This window comes from Phasianus colchicus, chromosome 10, assembly GCF_987193195.1.
Source record: "Phasianus colchicus chromosome 10, bPhaCol1.hap1.1, whole genome shotgun sequence".
Classification (NCBI taxonomy): Eukaryota; Metazoa; Chordata; class Aves; order Galliformes; family Phasianidae; genus Phasianus; species Phasianus colchicus.
In genome coordinates this window covers 21,430,343-21,452,036 of record NC_143445.1, presented here as the reverse complement: position 1 = coordinate 21,452,036, position 21,694 = coordinate 21,430,343, and the positions used below count along the sequence as shown (strand labels likewise).

Sequence of the window (21,694 nt, the reverse complement as noted above, 5' to 3'; positions counted from 1 at the left end):
TAATTACAAGAAGAGGAGCACGCTGATCTGATAAACCTATTTCACATTTAACCTGCTAAGCTGTTGTTAGCTTGTAAGATGCTTGTTGCATTCACTTAAAATCTTCCTGTTCCAGAAAGAAATACGCGAGAAGGTTAAGAAGTGCCTGGCTCTCTGCACTGTTGTCTGTTTGCACAGATTTCTAGGAACAGCATATTTCTGTCAGTTGGAGGGCAGTCAGCCCACAACTGTGTTATCCCAGAGCTGTGTATCCGCTTGGACTGGGGAAAACTAGAAGATGGAAATCCTGTTAAGCACATTGTGAGGCTAACACAAGGATCAGATGGTTATACTGCTCAAGCCGGCAGTTTACTCTTTAATTCTCACCATCAGTGAGTTAACTCTGGGAATGAACGCCCAGTATATCACCAAGTTTAAAACGGCAGGGAGAGGTAAATTTTTTCCAGTATCCATGTCAGCCCATGGGATGTCAGAGGTGATGTTTTTTTTCCCCTCGCTCACCCTCCTGAAGTTCATCAGGTGCTCACTGCAGCAAGCACAAATGCCCCATGTCCTTTCCCAGATACCATCACAGCACCTAATCCTGGAGAAATACAGGATTAACAAAATTTCCAGGTCTAACAAAATACAGGTCTAACAGAAATTCCACTTGCAAGCAGACGAGGTATGTCAGTAGCATGTTAGCTACCAAGATGATTCTCAGCGTGTGTTCAATCCTCTCAGTCTGTGGCTGCCTACAGAAGCTTGTCAGTCCAAATGTGATGAGCCAAAGCAGCCTTGAAGAAAGCTCCTCTGCTGGGATGTTTTGGGATTGTCTGAGAGAGGCTGAAGCAAATGCTTAGTAAGATATGGGGTTGCCCAAGTACTCTAAGAGCAAAGTATTGCATCAGCATACATTCTTCATCAGATGTTTCAGCCTGTTGTATCACATTTCAGGAAAACTGTGAAAAGTTTAACGCTAGGAGAAAGTACTTCCTGAGGTAGAAACAAAACCAGCATATGTTGATATATGTATTTGTTTCTGTTTTATCTAATGAGGGAAGATTGGAAAGGGAGAATGCTACTTCACGAGATCCCCGGCATCCAGTCTTTGATTTCTGGCACAGAAGCAGGGTTGCTGCATGCTGTAGTGATCTGTGACAACCACAGTGCTTTGACAGTCCCTCTCTGGAAAGATCTAATTGTTCTTGACTGGATTTCACAGGTGTTGGGGGTATGTTTCTGAATCAGACATGTATCCATACGTATCTCAGCAGTCTTGTTTTTGCTGGTCATCTTCTCCAATGGGAAAAATGGTGAAGCAGCAATGGAGAGTGAGAGAGAGGGACACAGGAGGTGAGTGGACTGTATCAACTTGTCCTAGACCGTGGTTTGTCAGCCAGCATCACTGTTAGCTCAGATGATTTAGCACAGTGTGTTCCCACGTTATTCCCTTTGCACTGCAGAATCTGAAGGTGAGTGATTCAGTAGTTGAACAGTTCCAGTGCAATATCTGGTGTTGGTCACCTGAGCTACACTAAGTATATACTAATGTTAAAGATAGGGCTGGAGCTACACCTTCTCCTGTGCACTCTTGCCCAGATTTATTGGCAGAGTTATCTCCATAGTCAACACAGCATCACTTCGTTGTAGAACATAAGGATTTGGAAGAGCACTACCAAAACCCAGCAGTGTGTATTCAGGTTCAATCTCCACAGAATGCAATGGGGTTTTCCTGAACTATCCAGACCCATTGTACCAGATGGTACCGTATGGATGTAACACTGATCCTTTGACTCTGTTGATTTCTAATTAGGTTTCTAGTAATTAATATAGTTTGCAGGCCTTGCATGAACTCTGCAGATTACCCATTCATGTGAATGATTAACTGAAAGGGGATTAATCCTGGCATGAGTTCAACCAAAAATAATTTTCTAGCCTGAAAATCTTATCTGACAGGCTAGTAGATTTTAATAGGGAATGAGACGTTGATATTTGTGTAGTTCCATTTCACAAAGAGAAACTTGACGGAAGAGTGTTAAAAATACAAGCATGGTAGACATAAAGCATTTGGTCACCACTCGTGGATGCAGGGTTTGGATTTTGGGTGGTCCTGTGTGGAGTCGAGTGTTGGACTTTGTGATCCTTGTGGGTCCCTTCTGGGATGTTCTGTGATTCTGTGGTAGCATAAAAGTACAAAGAAATGTCACCCATGAAAAATCTCAATGAGTCTAGGGAAACTGTTTTAAGGTTTCTCAGAGGACTGTGCATTTCTGAACCCAAGGTTTTTGCTGGGTTAGCATGTTCTCTGTGCCTTTTCAAACTTCTCCTGTGACCAGTCTATGGTTGTACATAAATACCAAGAAGATCAGCTGTAGCTTTCATAACACATTGAAATCTGTTTTAAACAGCTGCTGTGTGTCTGGTACTCCATTAGACTTTCAAACACTTATTTTACAGGAAATAATGTGAATTCTCAGGTCCTTGGACCAAACTTAGTCCTCAGGCATGCACGCTGATCTCAGTGTGGGAAAGTCTGGAAGGTATTTGTTCCAGGGAATTGTCAGTGCTGCACAGTTTTCTGAGTCTATGAGCCTATAAGCAATGCCAATAAGCATTTTTCCATTCCCAGCAATTTCTCAGCCCATGCAAATACCTACTAGGCAAACTGCAGCAGATTGAGCCAAGCAGGAGAATACCATGAAAGCTACTGCAAGCAGTGACATTCATGCAGAAGGTGGGAATGGGAGCAGAGATGCATGCTAAGGAAAGGGGGAAAGAATAACATCGTGTTGACTCAGTCTCCTCTTACAGAGAGGACAGTGCTGGCTGCACCTAGGGATGAGCAAAGCTGAGAAAGGGAACGTGGGTAGAAGTAAACAAGGGTGTGCTACTATGTGTTATAGGGCTCAGAATGTTGAACATCCTTAGCAGATAAATATCCAAAATCATTATATTCTATATAAATACTGGGCCAAGTGCCTCTGATATAACTGCAGTTATTGACTATAGCAAGTGTGCTGTATTATTTCATCCAGGTGCTTGGGGTGCTAATTTTATTTAATGGATAATAAGTGCCATCAAAAAACAGAGTTGCTACTTTACTTGGATTTCATTGAAAGATGCACTCCTAAAAGGAGAGGAAATCCCCAAAATGATACTCGGTGATTAACTACATAGAATATTGGATTTCAGTGTTTGCAAATCCTTTTTTTCAAATGAACTTGTGGCACTAATCCTCTAATGGCATTATTTCTTTGGAATATATGCCGGATTAAGGAGTCACAATGAGGCAAAGTACAAAAATCCACATTAATCTCTCACCAGTGGATGCTGTGTGGGATGCAACTTTAACTGTGTTTTTCCAGACCTGGTCTGTTCCTATCCTTGCCCCAGGTCTACACAGAGGGAGGAACAGATATAAACAAATGTGACACTGAGCGCTCAGCAGATGGTCACAAGCCATTTAACTAGATGGAAAGGCCTGGGCATTTATTATTTTTAAACTGCAGAAGCTAAGCCTGCCCTATGCTGTCTGTGGTGAACTGCAGGAAGTAGATGGACTGGTCTGCGAGGCAGGAGCAGGGCAATGTTCACCAGTGTGCAGGGAGAGAACAGCACTGCCCTGCCTACCAGCTAATGAGGGCCTGCCCACCATTCTGTATTCCACGTGCAGGGCACAGCCTGGGCTACTGCAAAGTAGCATCCATGCTTTCAGCCCTCGCTCTGGTCATCCTGCTTTGCTTTAGGATAACCTTGCTGTCCCCTCATCCTGCATAGCTTGCTTTCTAGGAAGAAGAAATTAGGTCGCTGTGAAAATACAATTCCCTTCTCACCGGATTATAGGGATGCTGTCATGGTGCCATGAGGTATTTTTACTCTCATTCAATGGCCTAAAGTGGTGATAGAATTTCTGAATGGTCAATGCATCACTTAATGCACTGATGTCAGAGCACTGAAGCTAGCCAAGCCTACCACTGTAATCAGTGCTTAACGTGCTTAAGGATTTCCCCAGTTCCAGGGATCGGAGATTATCAGATATTCCCGTTCCACCTTCATCGAAGCACGGTGGGCATGGAGCCCTGAGCCCAGCAGAGCCTGGCACGCGTGCACAGATGTGGGTTGCCTTGTTGCTGTTTCATCCCTGGGCACTCTTGTTAAGCACGACATTGGAAGTGGATGAAAGCTGTCGAGTTCAGTGAGTTCCTTACTGACAGGAGTGCTTGGGGTTCTCAGCTGTGTAACTGAGACACCCAGGTAGGGGTAGGACTCACATAGGTGCTCTTTCCCTGTGGATACAGAGCAAGGTGCTGATTTCAGAGCTTGGGTCAGAACAGCCATCCCTGGGCTCAGGAGGCATTACGACCAGCTTGGAGATCTCTGCTTTTTGGGAACAGTTATGTGCCCTTGATTCTTGCAGGTAAACACTGCCCATGAGAGCGGCTTTGTGCATTTTTTCCTTCTGCAAACATCTTTCTGAGTAGTATTTCTCATGGGTGGGAGGATTTCCCTGCTGTTCACTCGAACTTTTCTTCTCCTAATCTTATCCTATTGACTCTCAGCAGCACACTGTGCCCCACTCAGCCCTGTCTGAATCATTTGTACGTTGACACACTGAGTCAGGCCTGTCCTCAGCCAGTGTCTGCCGTGCTTGCACAGCAGTCATTACTTTTATTGACCATCTTTATCACTCCCCACCAAAAGCACTCCAGCTTGCATATGTCTGTAATGTATACATAGCAGTGAGAGGACCACGTAAAACGGTGTTGGAACAGGTACAGGTGAAGGTGAGCAGGAAACGATGAGGAAAACTCATCTGGCACATGAGGGGAAACAAGAGGTGTTGGGTTGATGTAGGCTATGGGGGTGACAGCATCACAGATATTGGGCAGGAGCATCCAAGCTAGAAAACATAACTCTCACTGTCATGGAAATCAGATTTACACACACACAAATATAGGGTAGCTTGGTTTATGCACCTGATGTGATCTGTGATGCCTTACTGTGCTATCATGCTGTTGCCTACAAGCAGAATGTGGTGGGTGGCACAGCAGGACCTCTCCTCTCCTGCATGCTGTGCCATGAAGTGCTCAGCAGTGAGCTACCCCTCTGTGTCCCTTCCATCACCAAACTGCAACGCCCACTGACACCTGCCTTTGCTCAGCCTCCACCAACACTCCTGACAAGCATGGACAAAAGAGGTGGGAAAACAAAGAGCTTTTCTTCAGGTGCTGCTGTAACCCGACCTGCGAGGTGACTCAGCTGGCAGCAGCTGTGCGGGACGTGGGGCGGTCAGGGTGCAGCGCTCAGCCTGCACTGCCACTTCCTCCTTTCTGCATTGCCAGGGAGCTCAGCTGCGGCACCAGCAGAAAGTACCCAAGTGGATTCTCAGCTCTCCTGCCTGAATAGTGAGGCTGGAGCAGCAGAAAGGACCCGCAGAGCTGTTGTGCAGAGCTGTTGTGCAGAGCTGTCGCTGTCAGGCTGATGAAGACGGGAACACTCAAAAGAAAAGCACCTGGAATGTCCTGATAGGTAGAAGTGAAGTTTTGTTCACGTGCCATGGCTCACTTCTGCCAGCCCTGAAAGTGCTGTAAAAGGTGAAACAAACCCACAGGTGTACCGATGGAAAAGACAGGTATGGTTTTTTGTCTGTTTCAAATAATACTGTTTTACAGCAAGAAAAGCAACCTGGATAACTATCGTTGCTTTACAGCTCAATAAATATGCTTTGTACAATTTTTGTACTTTACACATGAGAAATACAGCTGCATCAGGCTAACAAGAGCAAGATTTAAAAGAATGCATCAGCTTTTTTCAAGTGCTCTGCCCTTGAACACTTGTATCATAGCAGATACCTTCCAGCAGGAGAAAAAGCCTACATGCATATTGTTGATAGTGGTGACATTGTGTGTAACAGTTTTTAAGGTGATCAAGTTTGTGTGCTCTGCTGGGGATGCTGGGTTGTGCAAAGAGTTCTGTGAGCAGATCTCTGCTGGGGAAAGGGGTCACAGCAGCTTCAAAGTCAGCAAATGATGATACAGCAAGTGTGGTATAAAGAAAGAAGGAAAGAATGTATATGAATTGTTATAAAGCCAAACTTCAATTTACCTGTCAATTAGTCACTGAAACTGAGGTCATCATAGCACTGAACTCTTTCAAACAAGCTGACTGGGGCCCTTGCTTTTTTCCAGCACTGGTGCACTCCCAGGAGTCCTTGTACTCCCTATTGCACACCTCACCTTCCTGACAGCCAGCCTAGCCTTTGGCGTGGGTCACTTTGGTGCCCAACTTACCCGACAGGGAAGTCTTTAATTTGGCCCTAGGGCTCCCAGTAGCCAGGTGGGGAAGCCTCAGGAGCAGTCTGTGTTAACAAAGCAGCAGAAAGTGAATCTTGGACCACGTCACAGTGGGACCAGTGAGTCTGCTGTGCGGATACTGAGCATTACCAGGTCCTTTCAAAGGAGGAGATACGAGCTCAGAGACTAGTTCAGTAAACAGTGACACTGATATTAGCATGGAGGGGATGGTAGGAAATGGTCAGTGCATCTGCTGTTATGAAAGAGGGTGTGCAAGAGTGAATGTTGCTAAAGATAATTCCTTCTATGTCTGCTGAAAGGAGACACACAGAGTTGCCAGAACAAGAGTGAGGAAGACATCCCAAAGAGTTCCCCATTTGACTTTGTTATAAAGCAGTTCCAAGGGAAGAAATCCTCTTCTGGAAAGAGAAAAGAGCAGCCTTCAGCCATCCAGAAGTTCTTCAGTGGCTTTGACTTTGGGAAATCAGAAGGCAAGGAAAGACAAAAAATTGAAGAAACAGAAATAAACAACTGTAGAGCTGATGATCAGAGTGAGAAGGAAAATCTCTCAGTAGAAGGTAATGCTGATACAATGAACGAATCCATGTGGGTGCATTTTAATTTCATAAAGAGCCATTTGCTTTTCTTTTTTTTCTTTTCTTTCTTTCTAGACAAAAAGTTATATTTTACTGCCTACAATATATCCTTTAGCCAGAATTTGCTTCTGATTGAAACATTATTGAGGATGTGCCCTCTAACATGATAGGTGCCAAGCGAGGAGTGGGGTCTGTGCTGCTGAGGAGGCATAAAGCTTTTGTGTGACCTCCCTCGTGATCTCCAGCATGAGAGGTCAGTGCTGGAGGCAGCTTATTAGTTGCAGAGCTTATTTGGTTTCAAAGCCAAGCTTTGAGCAGTAGCTTGGCTTGTTGTATTTAAGATTGGTCTCTGTCCACCCCGCTGCTAAAGCAATCTGAAGGCAGGCAGAGCAGATGTTTCCTACCCCTTGACACCTGTGAGGGGGAGGGAAAGGGAATGGAAGTTCATTGTGAATGTTATTTTGTTCGTACAAGAGCACTCTCTACACACCAGAGAAAATGAGGCTATTCTTACAAAGGTGTTGGAAGGTGAGGCTTAGAACCCCATTCTCTGATGTAAGAGTTCTGGGAAAACAATGAGAGGACAGCTACTGTGAATTGGATTACTGTTTTGTGTACCTTTTGGTGTTTTCTTTTTCCCTTTTCATTTATGGACATTAGATGAAACTGCTGACTTATTAAAGGGTTTAGTGGAAAATTACAAATGAAGCTTTCCTTGCTGTACAAACTGCATGGAGGAAGAAGGTAAGAAAAGCAGGAAGTGCACTGCACAGACAATGTATGAAGTGAGCACAGGCTGTCATAAAGCAGGAGACGATCACCACACAATTGCAGGGCCACTCTGTTCTGACTGACCCAGTACAGGCTGTACCCCAGCCGTGTGGCACACAGAGGTGGTTAAATGACTTGTGTATCCAGAGTAGCTGCAGTCTGGAGTTTTGCAAGAATTTCACGTGCTTGAACGAGTAGTGCAAACATCCTGAGTCTCTGGCATAAGGCAGCAAGGTTCTTTTCTCACTGAGCATCAGGAGCTGTGTACTGATCTGACCTATCTCATCACTCAGGTTGTTGGTCCATGCTGATCAAAAGTAGAGGCTGGCTTACTGGCAGCTTTAGTTCATTTCCTAAAGTCTCTACCTGGCACTCTGGGTTGGTTGCAGAGGTAACCAGGGCTGTGTTTCTTTGTTACTCAGATGAACCTTCACAGCTGATTTCTGAAGCAGAGTCACCATCTGGTGAGCAGAGATTTAACCAGTTCATGCAGAAACTAGGAAAGAAACCCAACAGCAAGAACTTGGATCTCAATAATTGTGCATTAAGTGCAGCAGATGTAACAGAGCTGGGTAAATATGTATTTTTTTCAGCTGGACACTTTGTGTATTTCTTTGATTCTGATTTGCCTATTCAGTTGTTCACTCTTTTCCTTTCCTTTTCTTTTATCTCAGGCTTTATTTAAGATTTCATTTAGTGGTCCCAGGTCCCTGGGGAATGTTAATAAATAAATTGTATTAATTATGTAATATATAAAAATGTTAAAACCATGCAAGACTGTGCAGCAGGAGAATACCTTCATTCTCAGGCTGCGGATAAGAAAGCTGAGATGCAGATTGTTATGATTTTGTAATGTTTTAGAAAGCATATCTGTATCGAGATGTATGGACATCCAGGGTTTGCACATGACGTACAAAAAATACTTTTTTTTTCTTTTTTTTTTCTTCTTCAGCTTCTTTACTGCCATTTCTCCCAGAGCTGGAAGAGATCGGCCTGTCCTGGAATGGTTGTGTTGGAGGGACTTTGAAAACCCTCACTGCTCAGTTCCATCATGTGAACCTGCTGAAAGTCCTTCGACTTAACAACTGCAGGCTGTCAGCTGAGGATGTCACCTCCTTAGGTACAGGCATTTATGTTTGCTTTCAGACAGCTTGGGTGTAATGTAATCCATCTTGTCTCTTCCTGCATCCTATCCCTGCTGCTTCCACACTGGGCAATGTGAAATCCCACTGCAAAACACTGGAAAGAACTTGGGGTTATGAGTGACCTCGTACATTTGAACAGCTGTGTTGAGTTCATAGCTCAGGGCACAGAGCTTTCGTATTCAGAAGGCAACAGAATTCAGTCCCATTTGCAGAAGAACATGTTTTCCATCTGGATTAGGATTTTTTTGCTGTCTTTAATATCTAATGGTAGACAGCAACAAAAGTGAAAAAAGCTATCAGTGATAATAGGGTCAGTTTAGGACTTTGTTGCAGGACAGATGCAGTGCTTGTCACAAGATATTTGGAGGAGACTTAAAACCAGCAGTTCTATAACTTGTTTTTGTAAGTTTGGAATAAGTTTATTCCTCTGCTTCTTTGCTGGGAGTGCTTGCAGCCCTGCTTTTTGCAGAGCATGCTGTTTAAAGGTTTTGAAGTTGGTGGTGTGCACACAGATCCTAATCCTGAGTCACTTACCTCTGGGCCTGGAATTTACTGGTGGGGTGGGCCTGTGATACGTGTGTGAAAGAAGGGCAAACTCAACCAACTGCGTTGTTCTAGAAGGTCATTGCTCATTTTGCAAGTTCTAAAAACTGGTCTGGGTTAAAAGCTTTCTTTTTCCCTATCATTTGAATCCTTTTTTTTTTTTTTTTTTTTTTTCAGGAAATGATCAGACATAACATGTATGCTAATAGCTCAGAAGTAGCTGATGCTATCTGTTGGGAAAAAAACAAAGCATTTTTGTATTATAAATCTTTCGTGAAGTATTAGTTAAGAAAACATAGAGACATGAAAAGTTATTATTATTTAAATACAATTAATGATTTCTGGGTTAATTATGAGACTCCGGATCAAATACTGTAAATTGCATTTGCATATTGGCTGATTAAATGATTTATTTGGAAATACACATCTGCCTCATCCCTCCAGAGGAATTTAGGAAGTTGGATTTTGCAGTGGGATATTAGTGCTACAAAGCAGCAGTAACACAGTTCAAATTGGCTGCTGTGTCAGGCCTGGGAAAGGCCAGTTTTTGAGAATACAATAAAAAGTCAGTGCTGTCTGCCTTGAAATCTTGGGAAGCTAGTTTGTTTCAAAATGATACTTACCTTGATTCCTGATGAAGTGAGTTGAAAAATCCTGCTGGAAACAAACCCTTGAGAAATAGCTGTGAGAAGACTTCTTTCATCCCATCCCAGGTGTCCTGTGGACACAGTATAGAAGACGCTGGAAGTGTGCCAAGTAAAATAAGGCAGAACTGTACAGGACAGTAAATTCAGGCTTGTCACTTGTATTGATTTCCCTGTAGACTAGACTTTCTGGGTCATGGCATAGGTCTGCAGTGTTGATCATGCAGTCTAATGAGTGTTTGGGAACCTGGATAAATACAAGGTCTGTGTGCACTAGGATGGTAACTTGTGTTCTGTTTTGCTCCTTGGACAAAGTGGGGATTTATACAGCGTTGCTGCAGTAGAATGCCATACACCAATTTACCTATCAAATAATCCAAATTACAGTTTGAGAATCAAGTGGGTAACTTTTATTTTATGTATTCAAGGCTGTATTTTTGTTTTCTACTGAAATAGATGTCTAGAATGAATCATTTTGGACTTCTGTTACAGGAGAGGCATTTGAAATTGTTCCTCAGCTTGAAGAACTGGATTTATCATGGAACAGTAATATAGGTGGCAAACTATCACTCCTGACAAAAAAACTTCGGAAGGGATGCAAAATTAAACTTCTGAAAATTACAGATTGTAACCTGACGGCCAAAGATGGAGAATCCCTTGGTATGTGTATCCACATAGCTGGACTGAAAGACTGGCTTCACAGAGATGTAACTCAGTTGAGTTAGATGATGGCTGTTTTGAGGTTGATCTCAGTTGAGAGCTATTAATTTCAGGCTTTGCATTATAGCAGTATTTACCATGCAGTAAAAGAAGACCTGAGGGATAGGAATTGGAGTTGGCATCCAGTTGCCACCTCTCCCCTCTTTCTATCGTATCTTAATCTTATGTGGTCTTTTGATCTGATTGAGTTTTTTAGAAGATTTTCTCCCTCAAGAGAAGTGCCTGTGCTCGGTTCTGATCTTTACTGTGAGAGATGGCTCCTATGCCACATAAAGTCCTGTATCTTCTCATTAGACTTTGTATTCCTGCTTTTTGTTCTCCTTTTTCTTACTGTCTTCTATTTTTTTTTTTAAGGATTTCTTTTTCTATGTGGGTTTTGACTGATGTTCTTGATTTCTATCTAATCAGTGTTTTGCTGTATTTTTGGTAGAATAGGAACCTTTTCTATAGAATAGAATAGGAAAGTTTAAATCACATTTATTGGTGGTGCCTTTTCCCGTTTGTCATAATGCTGTTCTTTTCTAGGACTCATCTGTATGTTCCAGACAATTACCAATTCTAGTTTTCTTTTTTTCTTGCCAGCTGAAATACTAAATGTGCTCCCAAACCTTGAAGTATTAGATCTCTCTATCAACAAACACATTGGCTGCAGCATGAAGGTCATTGCTCAGGGTCTGAAAAACGTACCGGGCCTCAAGGAGTTGAACTTGCACATGTGTGGATTAAAGCAGGACAGCCTCCAGGGATTAGGTTAGACTTTACACTCAGAAAGTCTTTCATTCTGCATAAACTGTACATCTGAAACCCATTTCAGAAAGGCAGTGTGGTAGACTTTTGCTGATGGTTTGTCAGCGTTAATGGACAATGGTTATTTGCTGCTTGAGGATTGATAAAAGACTACAGAGACTTTCTGCAGGAGTAGCATTTATCTTCCCTGAGTTCAAGCATGTGAAAGTCAGTGGGGAGAGTCACCTTCCACACCATTTATCTGAGACACATCTTAGGGTAGATTAATGGCTCTCTGGACATGCTTCCTCCCTCTGCAGACAGAACATAGACAAGGGCACAGACAGTCTAGCTAACTTCTGAAGACTTAATCCTGCTCTCAGAGGGGAATCAGAACCTGCCATTATCACTTAATGACTGTCCGGTGAAGCCATACGAAATGGGCTTATTATCTGTGTCTCTCCCTAGTGGAGGTCTTATCCTTAAGACAAAACAACTGGCACTAATTAGCACTTCCAGTAGTCTTTTCAGCAAAAAGCTGAGGATTGAATGGATCTGGGGATGACTTAACCTCACCTTCACCTGCTCTTTTAGAGAAGAATGGAGTAGCATGGGTGGAGAAGCTTTGCAGTATTACTGTGTCTGCTGTGATTATGTGCTGAAGCTTAGTCTAAAAGCTTTGCCTTCAATACTTTGTGCAGAATTTGACATTAAAGTAAATAAGTGTTGAAGCTGTGACCCGTGCTATTGTAGTAGTCAGTGACCAGCCTGCTGTCGTTTCCTTTTCAGACACTGCTTTGCAGCACCTTACAGCACTAAGAAAATTAGACATATCATGTAACAAAGAGATTGGTGGTGGCTTTAAAGACTCAGCAGCTCATTTGGCCAGCTTGAAAAATCTCGAAGTCCTTGACCTCCACCAGTGCTGTGTAACAGAAGAAGACACGACCGTTTTGTGTAAGGACATCTCGAGGAAATGATTTAAGAATGTATGGTTTTGACTTCTGAAAATACTTCAAAGGCAGAAGAGATTCTGTGTAACATAGTCTAGCACATCTCAGTTCATTTTTTGTTAGGCAGCTCTGGAAATGCAGCTCAGGGGATAGCTTTCTTGATCAATGTGGAGTGGGTTTTTTTTTTCTATATCAAAAGAAGTCCCACAGTGGCTGATCCCATGTGGAACTAAGGGCTTGAAACTGCCATGATTCAGACCTGTGATGTGAATGTAGGAACCAGCCCCAAATCCAGTTGCTGAGGATCAGTAATTTGGGAAATGTCCAGAAGCAATCTCACTGCTGGCACAAGCTGACATGGATCCAAGGCTTTTATGTGCATGCTAATATAACTGCCTAAAACTACCTTAGTGAGCCCTGAAGTGGGGAATGATGTTGGTCTCTAACTCCTAAGTACAATTAGGAAGGAAAATACCTCTCCCATTCAATCAGTGAGACAGCTTATTTATTGTGTGCATTATCATAACTTTTTGATATTAGTTTTTGCTTTTTAGAACAGCAAAAAATCACGACTCGAAATCTGTATTGTCTAAGTAAATCTTATTTGCCATTGTGAAGAAGATAATTTGAAAAGCTGCTGATGAAGTATTGGGAATCATTATTATTAAAATCAATTGTTATTTTTAAAATTTCTTCTGCACATACTAGAATCAATAGAGAACAAATCACATTAATACAAGTAGTTTAGGTTAGCAGTGAAGACTTTTAGAAATAATCCTCCCTCTCATTTAATATTAAATTCCCTACTTCACCTGGAAAATTTTGGCAGGAAACTGTGTCCTGACAACCTTCAACGCAGTGTCTAATAATATCTAATTTCTTAAGCATTCCTACAGAAAATGACAAGCAAGAATTAAAGTATGTTTGAGTGTCAGATCTTGGCCTTGACTTCTGGGTTGACTTATAAAGACAAGTAGTGATGTCAGTCAAATATACAACTGCATTAGTTCTGTGTCCATGACTAATAAATACTTCATGTCCTCAAAGCCCAGGTGATACCTTTACTCTCCAGTCTTCAAGAGCTGAATTTGTCCTGGAATAAAAACATAGGAGTCTCATCTGATCCTCTTCTCGGCAGACTCAGATTTTTACCGAAGTTGAAATCTGTGGCCATCAGCAATTGTGGTTTAGGCAAGGAGTCCTTTTCATCACTAGGTAGGAATGTTTTTTTTAAAGTGTATCTATTCTCAGAGTCTCCTTGTGGGACCAAACACTTCATTCTCTGTTGGCTGAACTCCAAAAATAATGATTACATTATAGTGCAGGTCCTGAGTGGAAAAGTAATTGTCGCTTTCTCCTCTGGTTTTGCCTTATGATGAAACCAGTGTTTCATGGGACCTGGTTGCAAGGGAAGATCATTGTATGTCTTCCCGTTTCACCTGACTGAATGAAGTGCTGTTAGTCCTTTATCTGTTAGTGAGCTTTCATGTACTTCTTAATATTGGAAGAGCAGGCAGCAGAACAAGATTCGTATTATGCTGGAATTGCAGTTTTACTGTAAATCTGGAATTGCAGTTTATTAAGGTCAAGGTTTAAGGGTTTTTTTGCTCTCACTACAGATAAAGTAGAAACTTTCTGACTTATAGTGAAGTGTGGGGCAATGGAGGAGGTGAGAAAATGACTGCAGTAGTGGAAAAGATACTGCACGGCCAATGAAGAAAAGTCCAATCTAACACAGGATATGTAAATGCAACCTCTTCTGCTTACTTATTGCAAATCTCAGTGGATTAGTGGCTGTACTGTTCCTTTGATAGGAGTTCCATATGGCACACAAAACCTAATACAGAGGGGTCTGTTAGAATGCATTGTGCATTTGCTGTATGTTTGATACCCTTTATTAGTGACACTGAAACCCTGAGTACAACTTGACTGCCTTTAGCAGAAGCAGCATCAAGCTGAACTGATCTGAGGTCCTTGCAGAAGGAGTACCATGTTTATGTCATTCCAGTTATGTAAGAATGGCATCATGGAAATCAGTGTTGTCAAATGATACACTGTATTTTACCTTGAATGGTGAATTCACTGCAAAATTTTTCTGGATGTAAGTGGATTTAATATGTTTTAAAAATATGCTGTTATATTACATTGACTACAGTGGAACAAGGTGAAGTCAATAATGCAAACAGAAAGGAAAGAAAGCTCTTCTGAGAGTCCTTGAAGAATCTGTAGACAGGCCCTTGTTACATTGTTTAGCAAACACAGGAGAGATTTTTTGTTTGTTTGACGTTTATTAAGACAAAATAAGTCATTTTAAGCAAAGATAGGCAGCCTGTCAGGAGCCTATTGGCAGGTGACTTGCTGGTGAGGTGTCTGTTGAGGCCACGTTGTTTTCTCTTAGTAAGCAGAAGTTGCTGGTCTTAATCTTTTCAGCTGAGGCTGCCCTTCACCTTCCTGAACTGGAGATATTAGACCTTTCTTGGAATAAGTGCGTTGGTGGAAACCTAAAGCTGCTTTTGGGAGCACTAAAGCTTGCAACGGAGATTCAAGTGTTAAGACTGAGCAGCTGTAACTTGGTGGCTGAAGATTTGGCGCTTCTAAGTACGTATAACATGGTATTTACTAGCAGTCAAGGAGCCAGTGCACACAGACCACAATTCAGAAGGGACTTGTTCCATGTGCTGAGCACGTTTTTGGACAAATCAAATGAAAAGCTGGAAAATACAGCACTGTTTTTCCCGGAAAGTATTTTCATTTTGCTGAAAGATCTGTGTCCCAAACATGCACAGTGCAAAGACTGAAAGGGATAAAAAAGCAAAGAATCATCTCAGCAGTCTTAGGTGTTAATACAAAAATGCTGCATGTGGAAAAAATGTATGGTTCAACCCTGTTTTTTATATCAGATTTTTAAATCTGCCTCTGAGGAGTTCTGTTTTGCTCAGTTACTCTTTTTGGGTCAGTGATTGATGAGAAATGTACATGCTGACAGCCAGTAAGGCAGGCACTACCAGCTCTCAGTGCATCAGGTATGTTTTTGGAGTCCAGCTGTGGTGGGAGAATTAAACTGGAAATATTTTTGCCCACTTTTCAACAGCTGCTAAAAAAGCTGGAAGATGGGAGCCCAGCGAAGGAATAAATTTCAGAACTGTTTAAACAGGTTTTCGAAAGGCATCCTTATGATTCTGTGGGCCTGACTCGTGGGTTTTGAGTGTCTGAGATTGGCAATAGCTGTGTGATTGCTATTAAGGCCCTGTAATCTGGAGGCTGGTGAGAAAAAGCCTGAATATTTTTGACTTTACAAACATCACCCTTGACAGGTGGCTCTTTAGTTGAATATCCATTAAGGATCTCAGGTACCTTTAGGGTATATTAGGCCCATTACCCTCCCACAGTGAGAGATGGCTGTTGTAATCATGCAAACTCACTGAGTTTTGCTGTTCTCCTAAATCTCCCTATAAAGCCTGCCTGTCTATTTTAATTGGCACCTGTTATATCCTCCAACTGACTTCAAGGTCTTCAGGTTGCCGTACAGTTTTATGTTTGAGTCCCTCTGTTTGACTGCTGAAAGACTCTAAATAACACGGTATTAAAATACTCATCTTACTTACAAGCTTTTAAAGCAATTGCCAGGATGTATTGATTGTGTTTGTTATTTCTTGCAGCATTACTGTCACACGATGGCCACCTAGCCAGGTTACGGAAGCTGGATTTGAGTTATAACAACACCATCTCTGATGAAGGGTGGATGGTTTTCTGTCAAGGCTTAGCAACATTCAAAGAACTCTCAGAGCTGGATGTCAGTCTTCGTCCATCATCCTGCCGTGCCTGTGGGACGTGGTTCAGTGAGTTGTTAGCAGCACTGACAAAGCTGCCTGCATTGGCAGAGCTGGGGATGCAGAGATGGGTCCTTTCAGAATCACAGCGTAAACAGCTGGAAGGCTTTAATCAAGACAACAAAAGAAACATTCGTTTTGACTGTTGATGGAGGTTGGAGGTTTCTGGAAAGCCTTTGACAAGCAACATATGAACTAAGTATTGTGTGTCTCTCACTTAGAAAACTGCACAGTTTCTAGTTATCTCTTCTCATGAGAGAACTTGAAATAGTTCAAAATTTATATAAAAACAGTTATTTAACTTTCTACACGCACAGATTGTTCCATTCGATAACGTATTCTTTCAGATTCTCTGGGCCATGCTTACTCTGCTATTGTGACACTACTGAATATGGGTAAGCTTCCAGTTGTGAATACTGCAATGACTGATACCAAAGGAGCAATGACAATTTCAGATAGACACACTGCAGGTTTGCCAATGCAAGGAAATGAGTGGAGTGTGCACTAATGCAGATGGACGGGCAGTGTAATTATGGCATCATACAAGGACACAAGGATACAAGGACATACAAGGAAGATGTTTCTAATGCAAAAATACCTGAAACCTCTATGTTTTAGAATTTTGTTTCCCCTTTTCCATACATTTTAATTTTTGTGAATGCATTAAAGCTACATAATTGTGAGATTTGGGAAGCATCCCAGCAACTCAGGATTATATGTCAGTCCAGTAAGAAGAAAACAGCAAGAGTTGTTCTGCCTCTGCTATGGCTCTCAATGCCATCTGATAGCATAGATGAATCCTGCATACATAAAATCAAGGTAAGAAACATTTGGTTGGTGTCTTTGCAAGCCTCAAAGGGAAATACTGCATAGGTTAGATCAGGAAAGTCCTGCTATCTTAGCAACAATCTGAACCTTTCTGCATACAAGACTAACCCATTAGCTTTTAAAACACTTCGTGGCAAAACTATTCTTATTCTTATCCTAAATGTGGAGGAAATCTATCCAGGGATGCAAAAGCTATTATTAAAAGCCCCAGGGCAGCTCCTAGCTAGGAGCAGACCACCCTGCTTTGCACCCAAAATGTTAGAAAATGTACCAACTCGGGTCATATAAGTGGCTCTTCTTTTTACGTTTGATGATTTCTTATTTGGTGTTTTATTGGATTTGCTTGCACAGAACCATATTCTGGCATAGTCATTTATGTCATGGAACATCTTAACCCACATGTGAGCTCAAAGACTGCACTGGGATTATTCATCCGTAAGGTATTTTAGGAAGTAAAGATATTAGATCTGCCCACTGAGTGAGGAGTCTTAGAGAAATCCTGAGGGATCAAGTACTGCTCAATTAGCCCTGAGTTTGTCTACACACTGCAGCAATCTCCTGGATGTGAGGCACGAGAGAATCATCAGCTGGCAGTTTCCTAGCTTGCCCAGATCCCTTCAGCATGTTTTCCCGTGGAGGTGCAGGGCAATACTCAGCCTTCAATCTGGGTGACACCTTTAACACCGACTTGTGACTGGTTCTGAGTTTATTAGTAGCAGCCAACCACGTTGTGCTGATGCCTGTCCATTGTTTAATCCATGATTTCGTGAGGGTCTCCCTGGACTTCTTGATTTCAGTTTCAGTTCCACTGAAAAGTGCACTTGGATCCCACAAGCTCTGAGGAAAGTGATCAAGCAGAGTGTCGTGGTCAGAGGTAGCAGTGAATTGCTGCAAAGTGGGATTGGTTATTTTCTACAGATTTTCTCAACCCCCTAAAGTGAAGCAAAGAGCCCCTGTTTCATACAGAGCTAACAAAGGAGCCTTTCAAACTGTTATTCAAGGCAGGAGAGTTATTTTAATGTGGAAACACTGTCACCTCTGTTTCACAGCAGCACACCAACCTTCTCTTTCAATCACTTGTCTTAATGAGACTTTCCTTCTCAAATTTGCCTTTGGTCCATCTGGAGAAACGATCCTCTGTGTGTTCTATGGGAATCTCTGTGAATCACTCCTCTCTCACTTGAACCTCTCTAATTCAGATGGACTTCACTGTTAGTTTGATTATGATGTCTCTCTTGGGCTCCTCATTCTCATTTCCAGGGCACAGTAAGGATGTACTGTTTGCAATCTCTCCACTCACTTTTTTAAATTCCCTTCCCAGTCCTTTGCCCACTTGTGAATCTGCCATGCCTGTTCTGCCACAAAAATCTTTTACTAAATCATTTTGATTATCCTGTCTGTCAGTCTTCCCAGAGGTGCCCCTTCCAACGTTTTCCTCCTCAGTAGCCTCTGCTGTCAAAGCAGCACCAGTTTCCTAGTGAGATGGAAAGCCAAAACTGAGCAATCCCACCTTTCTGCACATAATAGTCCCCAGTTCTCTCCTACCAAGAAGCATATTAGTGAGATTTCTGTGACAACAGATTCAAGAGCAAACCAGAAATAAGATCTGCACCCTGGATGCAGATGTAGCTCAGAAGAACGTGACCTGGAGGTGGAGCTCTTGGGAGAGTTGAATCTCAGTGAACCTTCCTTCACCTCCTTCTTTGGGGTGCCACCAGCTTCTCGTTCTCTGGGGGAGCTCAGGCATGGGCAGGGAGAGCAGGTCTGAAGTTCTGCCAGTTTAAGTAGAGAGACCTGCTCTCTCCCACTTGCGCATTTTGAATCTGCACAGTGGCTTGTCCTAGTTTAGCTCTGTGCTTTAGGTGCATTGTGACAGTGTTCTTACATGTCAGGATGCAGAGCCATTGTGAAATGCTGCGTTTTGCAAACTCGCAGTTTTCAAATCAACCTGTTGTACACGGACATTTTACAAACTGTAACCAAGCCATCTCAGAGATGAGCTACAGCACTAAGGATTTGACAGCTTGCAGTCATTCAAAACTCTGTAACTACAGATTGTCAAAACATTAGGGAACATTTTTGCAGAAGAGTGGAGATACTTGGAGATACTTGGAAACAGCTCTTTTCACTCCTGTTGTGCAGATTGTGGCAGGTGTGGGTATGTTCTGACTGCTGGGAATCCTCCTCCATGTTTCCAAACAAGGTATTATTTATAAACATAAAAGACAGTAAATAAGTGCCAGTATGCATGAGGCTACAGGTGTGGTTTATAGTCTAGATATGGACGAACCTCACCAACTGGAAAACAAATTTCTAAGGATGTAAAATACTTGGAATTCATAACAACAAACAGTTAATCACACCAGGTTCCTACAGATGAGATTAATTTCCAGTTAATCATCTGCCTCCGTGCTTCAAGATAACGTCCATTCAGGATGAGAAATCCCAGACTGTTTCAGAATCTGCCTTATTCAGCTGGAGTAGCTGAAAGCACAGTAACAACCCTAAAAAAATCACCAGTTTTCATTAGAATATCCACTGATGCAAATGCTTTAATGCTGTTTGTTTTGTACTCACTTCTCTCTGCTCACACCGGCTCTTCTTGCAGCTGACAGGGTTCTGTTCGGCTTACTGCACAAGAGTCACTTTTTGGCTTTTGCTTCTTTTCCAGACTTCTGTTTTCCCTTTTCTTTTCCTTTCTTTTCGTTTTTTTTGTTTGTCATACTTTTAAATGCCAAGAAAGGTCTGATCCCCTTCTTTGTAAGCAGCCCTTGCCACATATTTCGGATCTGAGGGAGAACATAGTCTGGTTACCTTGAGGAAATGGATAAAAGCCAGGCACGTTACGGCCTCCAAAACAACTCTGAATTAGAGTACATTCTTTGCAGCTTGCCCACTTGCCACCTGACTTTTCTTTTATCGTGTGTTACTTTTTCAAGAGGAATTCCTTATCAGGGAGAAGACCAACGCTGTCATCCTCCAGATCCTCTGAGGAGTAAATGGCAGTGGCCTCACGTTTTTAAACGTCACCACTAAGTTTGGAAGAGTAGTCTGGGAGAAACACATTAATTCATGAAGAAATAGCAGACACTACAGGAGAGGAAGATTTTCAGTTTCAGAAGAATCAAGGACTGTTCGTCTTTCCTTCCTTCTTGCCTTGTTTTTTTCTGAGCTAATTCATTTCGTGTTCTATTAGTGATGCAGACTGATGGTTTGGGAAAACAAAACAAAACAACGGCAGCAGAATCTCACAACAAAATATGTTTTGTTCAATGTGTCTGCACACTAGAACTTCAGTTCTCTACAGTCAGAACACAGCAAGGTGCCAGTCAGATTCATCTTCAAGCAGTGCCCAGACTTAGAGGACCTACTTTGAATTTAGACACAGTGACTGTTCCCCTATCACTGGACAAAGCTGGTAGCTGATGTGTTGCAGAGTGCCCTGTAGGTTGTTCTAAAGTATCTGATGACTAAAAGCACTGCTTTGTACATACACACATACATCGTGGTTGCTTTAAAACACCTACCTTTGAAGCCTTGGCTTTTTTATGTCTTTTTTGCCATAAGTACTGCAGGATAGCAGATGTCCCCTGACAGCACACTTCAGTGGGAGGGTCTGTCATAGGGTTCCCATCCACAAGGATCACCTGCAGCTGCGTCAGGCTGTTCAAATCCTCAGGCAGCCTGGACAGCTGATTGTTTTGAAGGAGCAGTTTCTGCAAACCTGAGCACACAAAAGCAGACAGCTGCAATACGAAGGACAGGAGTGATGCAAAGCATTCCTGCATTCTCCCTGTAGAACAGCATATGGAGGAGGCATAAACAATTCAGTCTGTGCTTATGAAGAGTTCGAGTACTAAACATCCCATCAAGGGATGTTTAAAATTCAAAGTGCCTCTCCCAAGTGTGGAGGGATGGGACTCAGTCTCTCCTAGCAAGGCCCATCTTCATTAGGTGAAGACTGGCAGTCTGGTGGCCAAATCTGCTATATTGTGCACGACAGCACTGTTGAACTTGCCATACATAGAGATGTATTGGGGAACAGGGGAAGATAGAAAGACTGAACTGGAGAACAGAAAGCATGTTCCTCATCACTGCCCACCAGGTCTTCTCCTGCCAGTGGTGTGCTAGGAGCTGAGCCCCAGGAATCTCCCCTGTCCTCTGAGCTTGGGCATTGGGAAGCATTTCCTTCACCCTCTCACCTCGTAACTTCTCTAAGTTTGTCCCTTACTGTTGCTGGGCCAGCACCAACCAGTGTTCTGCCTTCTTTCTCTCCCTCCTTCCAGAAATATTAGGTCCTTAGGGCCGCTAACACAAAGATGATTTCTCACCTTGCATTTGGCCTAGAGACTCTGGGAGCTTCTTGAGGAGATTGTTGTGACAGTCAAGTATTCTCAAGTGGGTCAGTGAGCCAATAGCTTTGGGCAGGTACTCCAGACAGTTATTCTCTATATGCAGTTCTTTCAGATTCTGGAAAATATGCGTGCATAATAACTTTCCATAATTAAAGGATTTTTCTTTAGCTTGCTGTATTATCAATGTACAGATAATATCAGCAAGTGGAGAAATTGGCTTTAAAAGCTGAGGCATCATTGGGTTAACTGCCTGATAGAGAGAGACAACCTAAGTTTTAAACACTGACTATTGATGTTCTTCCTATTCT

At 42.4% G+C, this 21,694-nt stretch overlaps 3 protein-coding genes across 19 annotated transcripts in view; 2 read left to right on the top strand and 1 right to left on the bottom strand.

Annotated features, from left to right (window-relative positions):
- Positions 1 to 16,353, top strand: part of LRRC31 (leucine rich repeat containing 31) — a 37,484-nt gene extending 21,131 nt beyond the window's left edge. For 2 of the 7 annotated variants that reach the window (XM_090147693.1, XM_090147692.1), the window contains 10 exons: positions 5,325 to 5,614; positions 6,596 to 6,853; positions 8,065 to 8,214; positions 8,595 to 8,762; positions 10,467 to 10,634; positions 11,277 to 11,444; positions 12,210 to 12,377; positions 13,421 to 13,588; positions 14,804 to 14,971; positions 16,033 to 16,353. In XM_090147693.1, the coding sequence (XP_090003819.1) occupies positions 5,602 to 5,614; positions 6,596 to 6,853; positions 8,065 to 8,214; positions 8,595 to 8,762; positions 10,467 to 10,634; positions 11,277 to 11,444; positions 12,210 to 12,377; positions 13,421 to 13,588; positions 14,804 to 14,971; positions 16,033 to 16,352 (1,749 nt within the window). In that variant the 5' untranslated portion in view covers positions 5,325 to 5,601 and the 3' untranslated portion in view covers position 16,353. Of the gene's footprint in view, positions 1 to 1,204; positions 5,615 to 6,595; positions 6,854 to 8,064; positions 8,215 to 8,594; positions 8,763 to 10,466; positions 10,635 to 11,276; positions 11,445 to 12,209; positions 12,378 to 13,420; positions 13,589 to 14,803; positions 14,972 to 16,032 lie in introns of all 7 variants that reach the window. The other 5 variants (XM_090147688.1, XM_090147689.1, XM_090147690.1 and 2 more) reach the window with 4 other exon arrangements.
- A 529-nt stretch (positions 16,354 to 16,882) lies between these two features.
- The window catches only part of LRRC34 (leucine rich repeat containing 34), a 22,598-nt gene continuing 17,786 nt past the window's right edge, over positions 16,883 to 21,694 (top strand). For all 8 annotated transcript variants that reach the window (XM_090147696.1, XM_090147697.1, XM_090147698.1 and 5 more), the window contains exon 1: positions 16,883 to 17,022. In XM_090147696.1, coding sequence (XP_090003822.1) covers positions 16,978 to 17,022 — 45 coding nt within the window. In that variant the 5' untranslated portion in view covers positions 16,883 to 16,977. The remainder of the gene's footprint in view (positions 17,023 to 21,694) is intronic.
- The window catches only part of LRRIQ4 (leucine rich repeats and IQ motif containing 4), a 6,872-nt gene continuing 2,535 nt past the window's right edge, over positions 17,358 to 21,694 (bottom strand). For 2 of the 4 annotated variants that reach the window (XM_031614635.2, XM_031614634.2), the window contains exons 4-6: positions 21,363 to 21,501; positions 20,559 to 20,755; positions 19,547 to 19,820 (exon numbers count right to left, since the gene is read on the bottom strand). In XM_031614635.2, coding sequence (XP_031470495.2) covers positions 19,674 to 19,820; positions 20,559 to 20,755; positions 21,363 to 21,501 — 483 coding nt within the window. In that variant the 3' untranslated portion in view covers positions 19,547 to 19,673. The other 2 variants (XR_004169964.2, XR_016469769.1) reach the window with 2 other exon arrangements.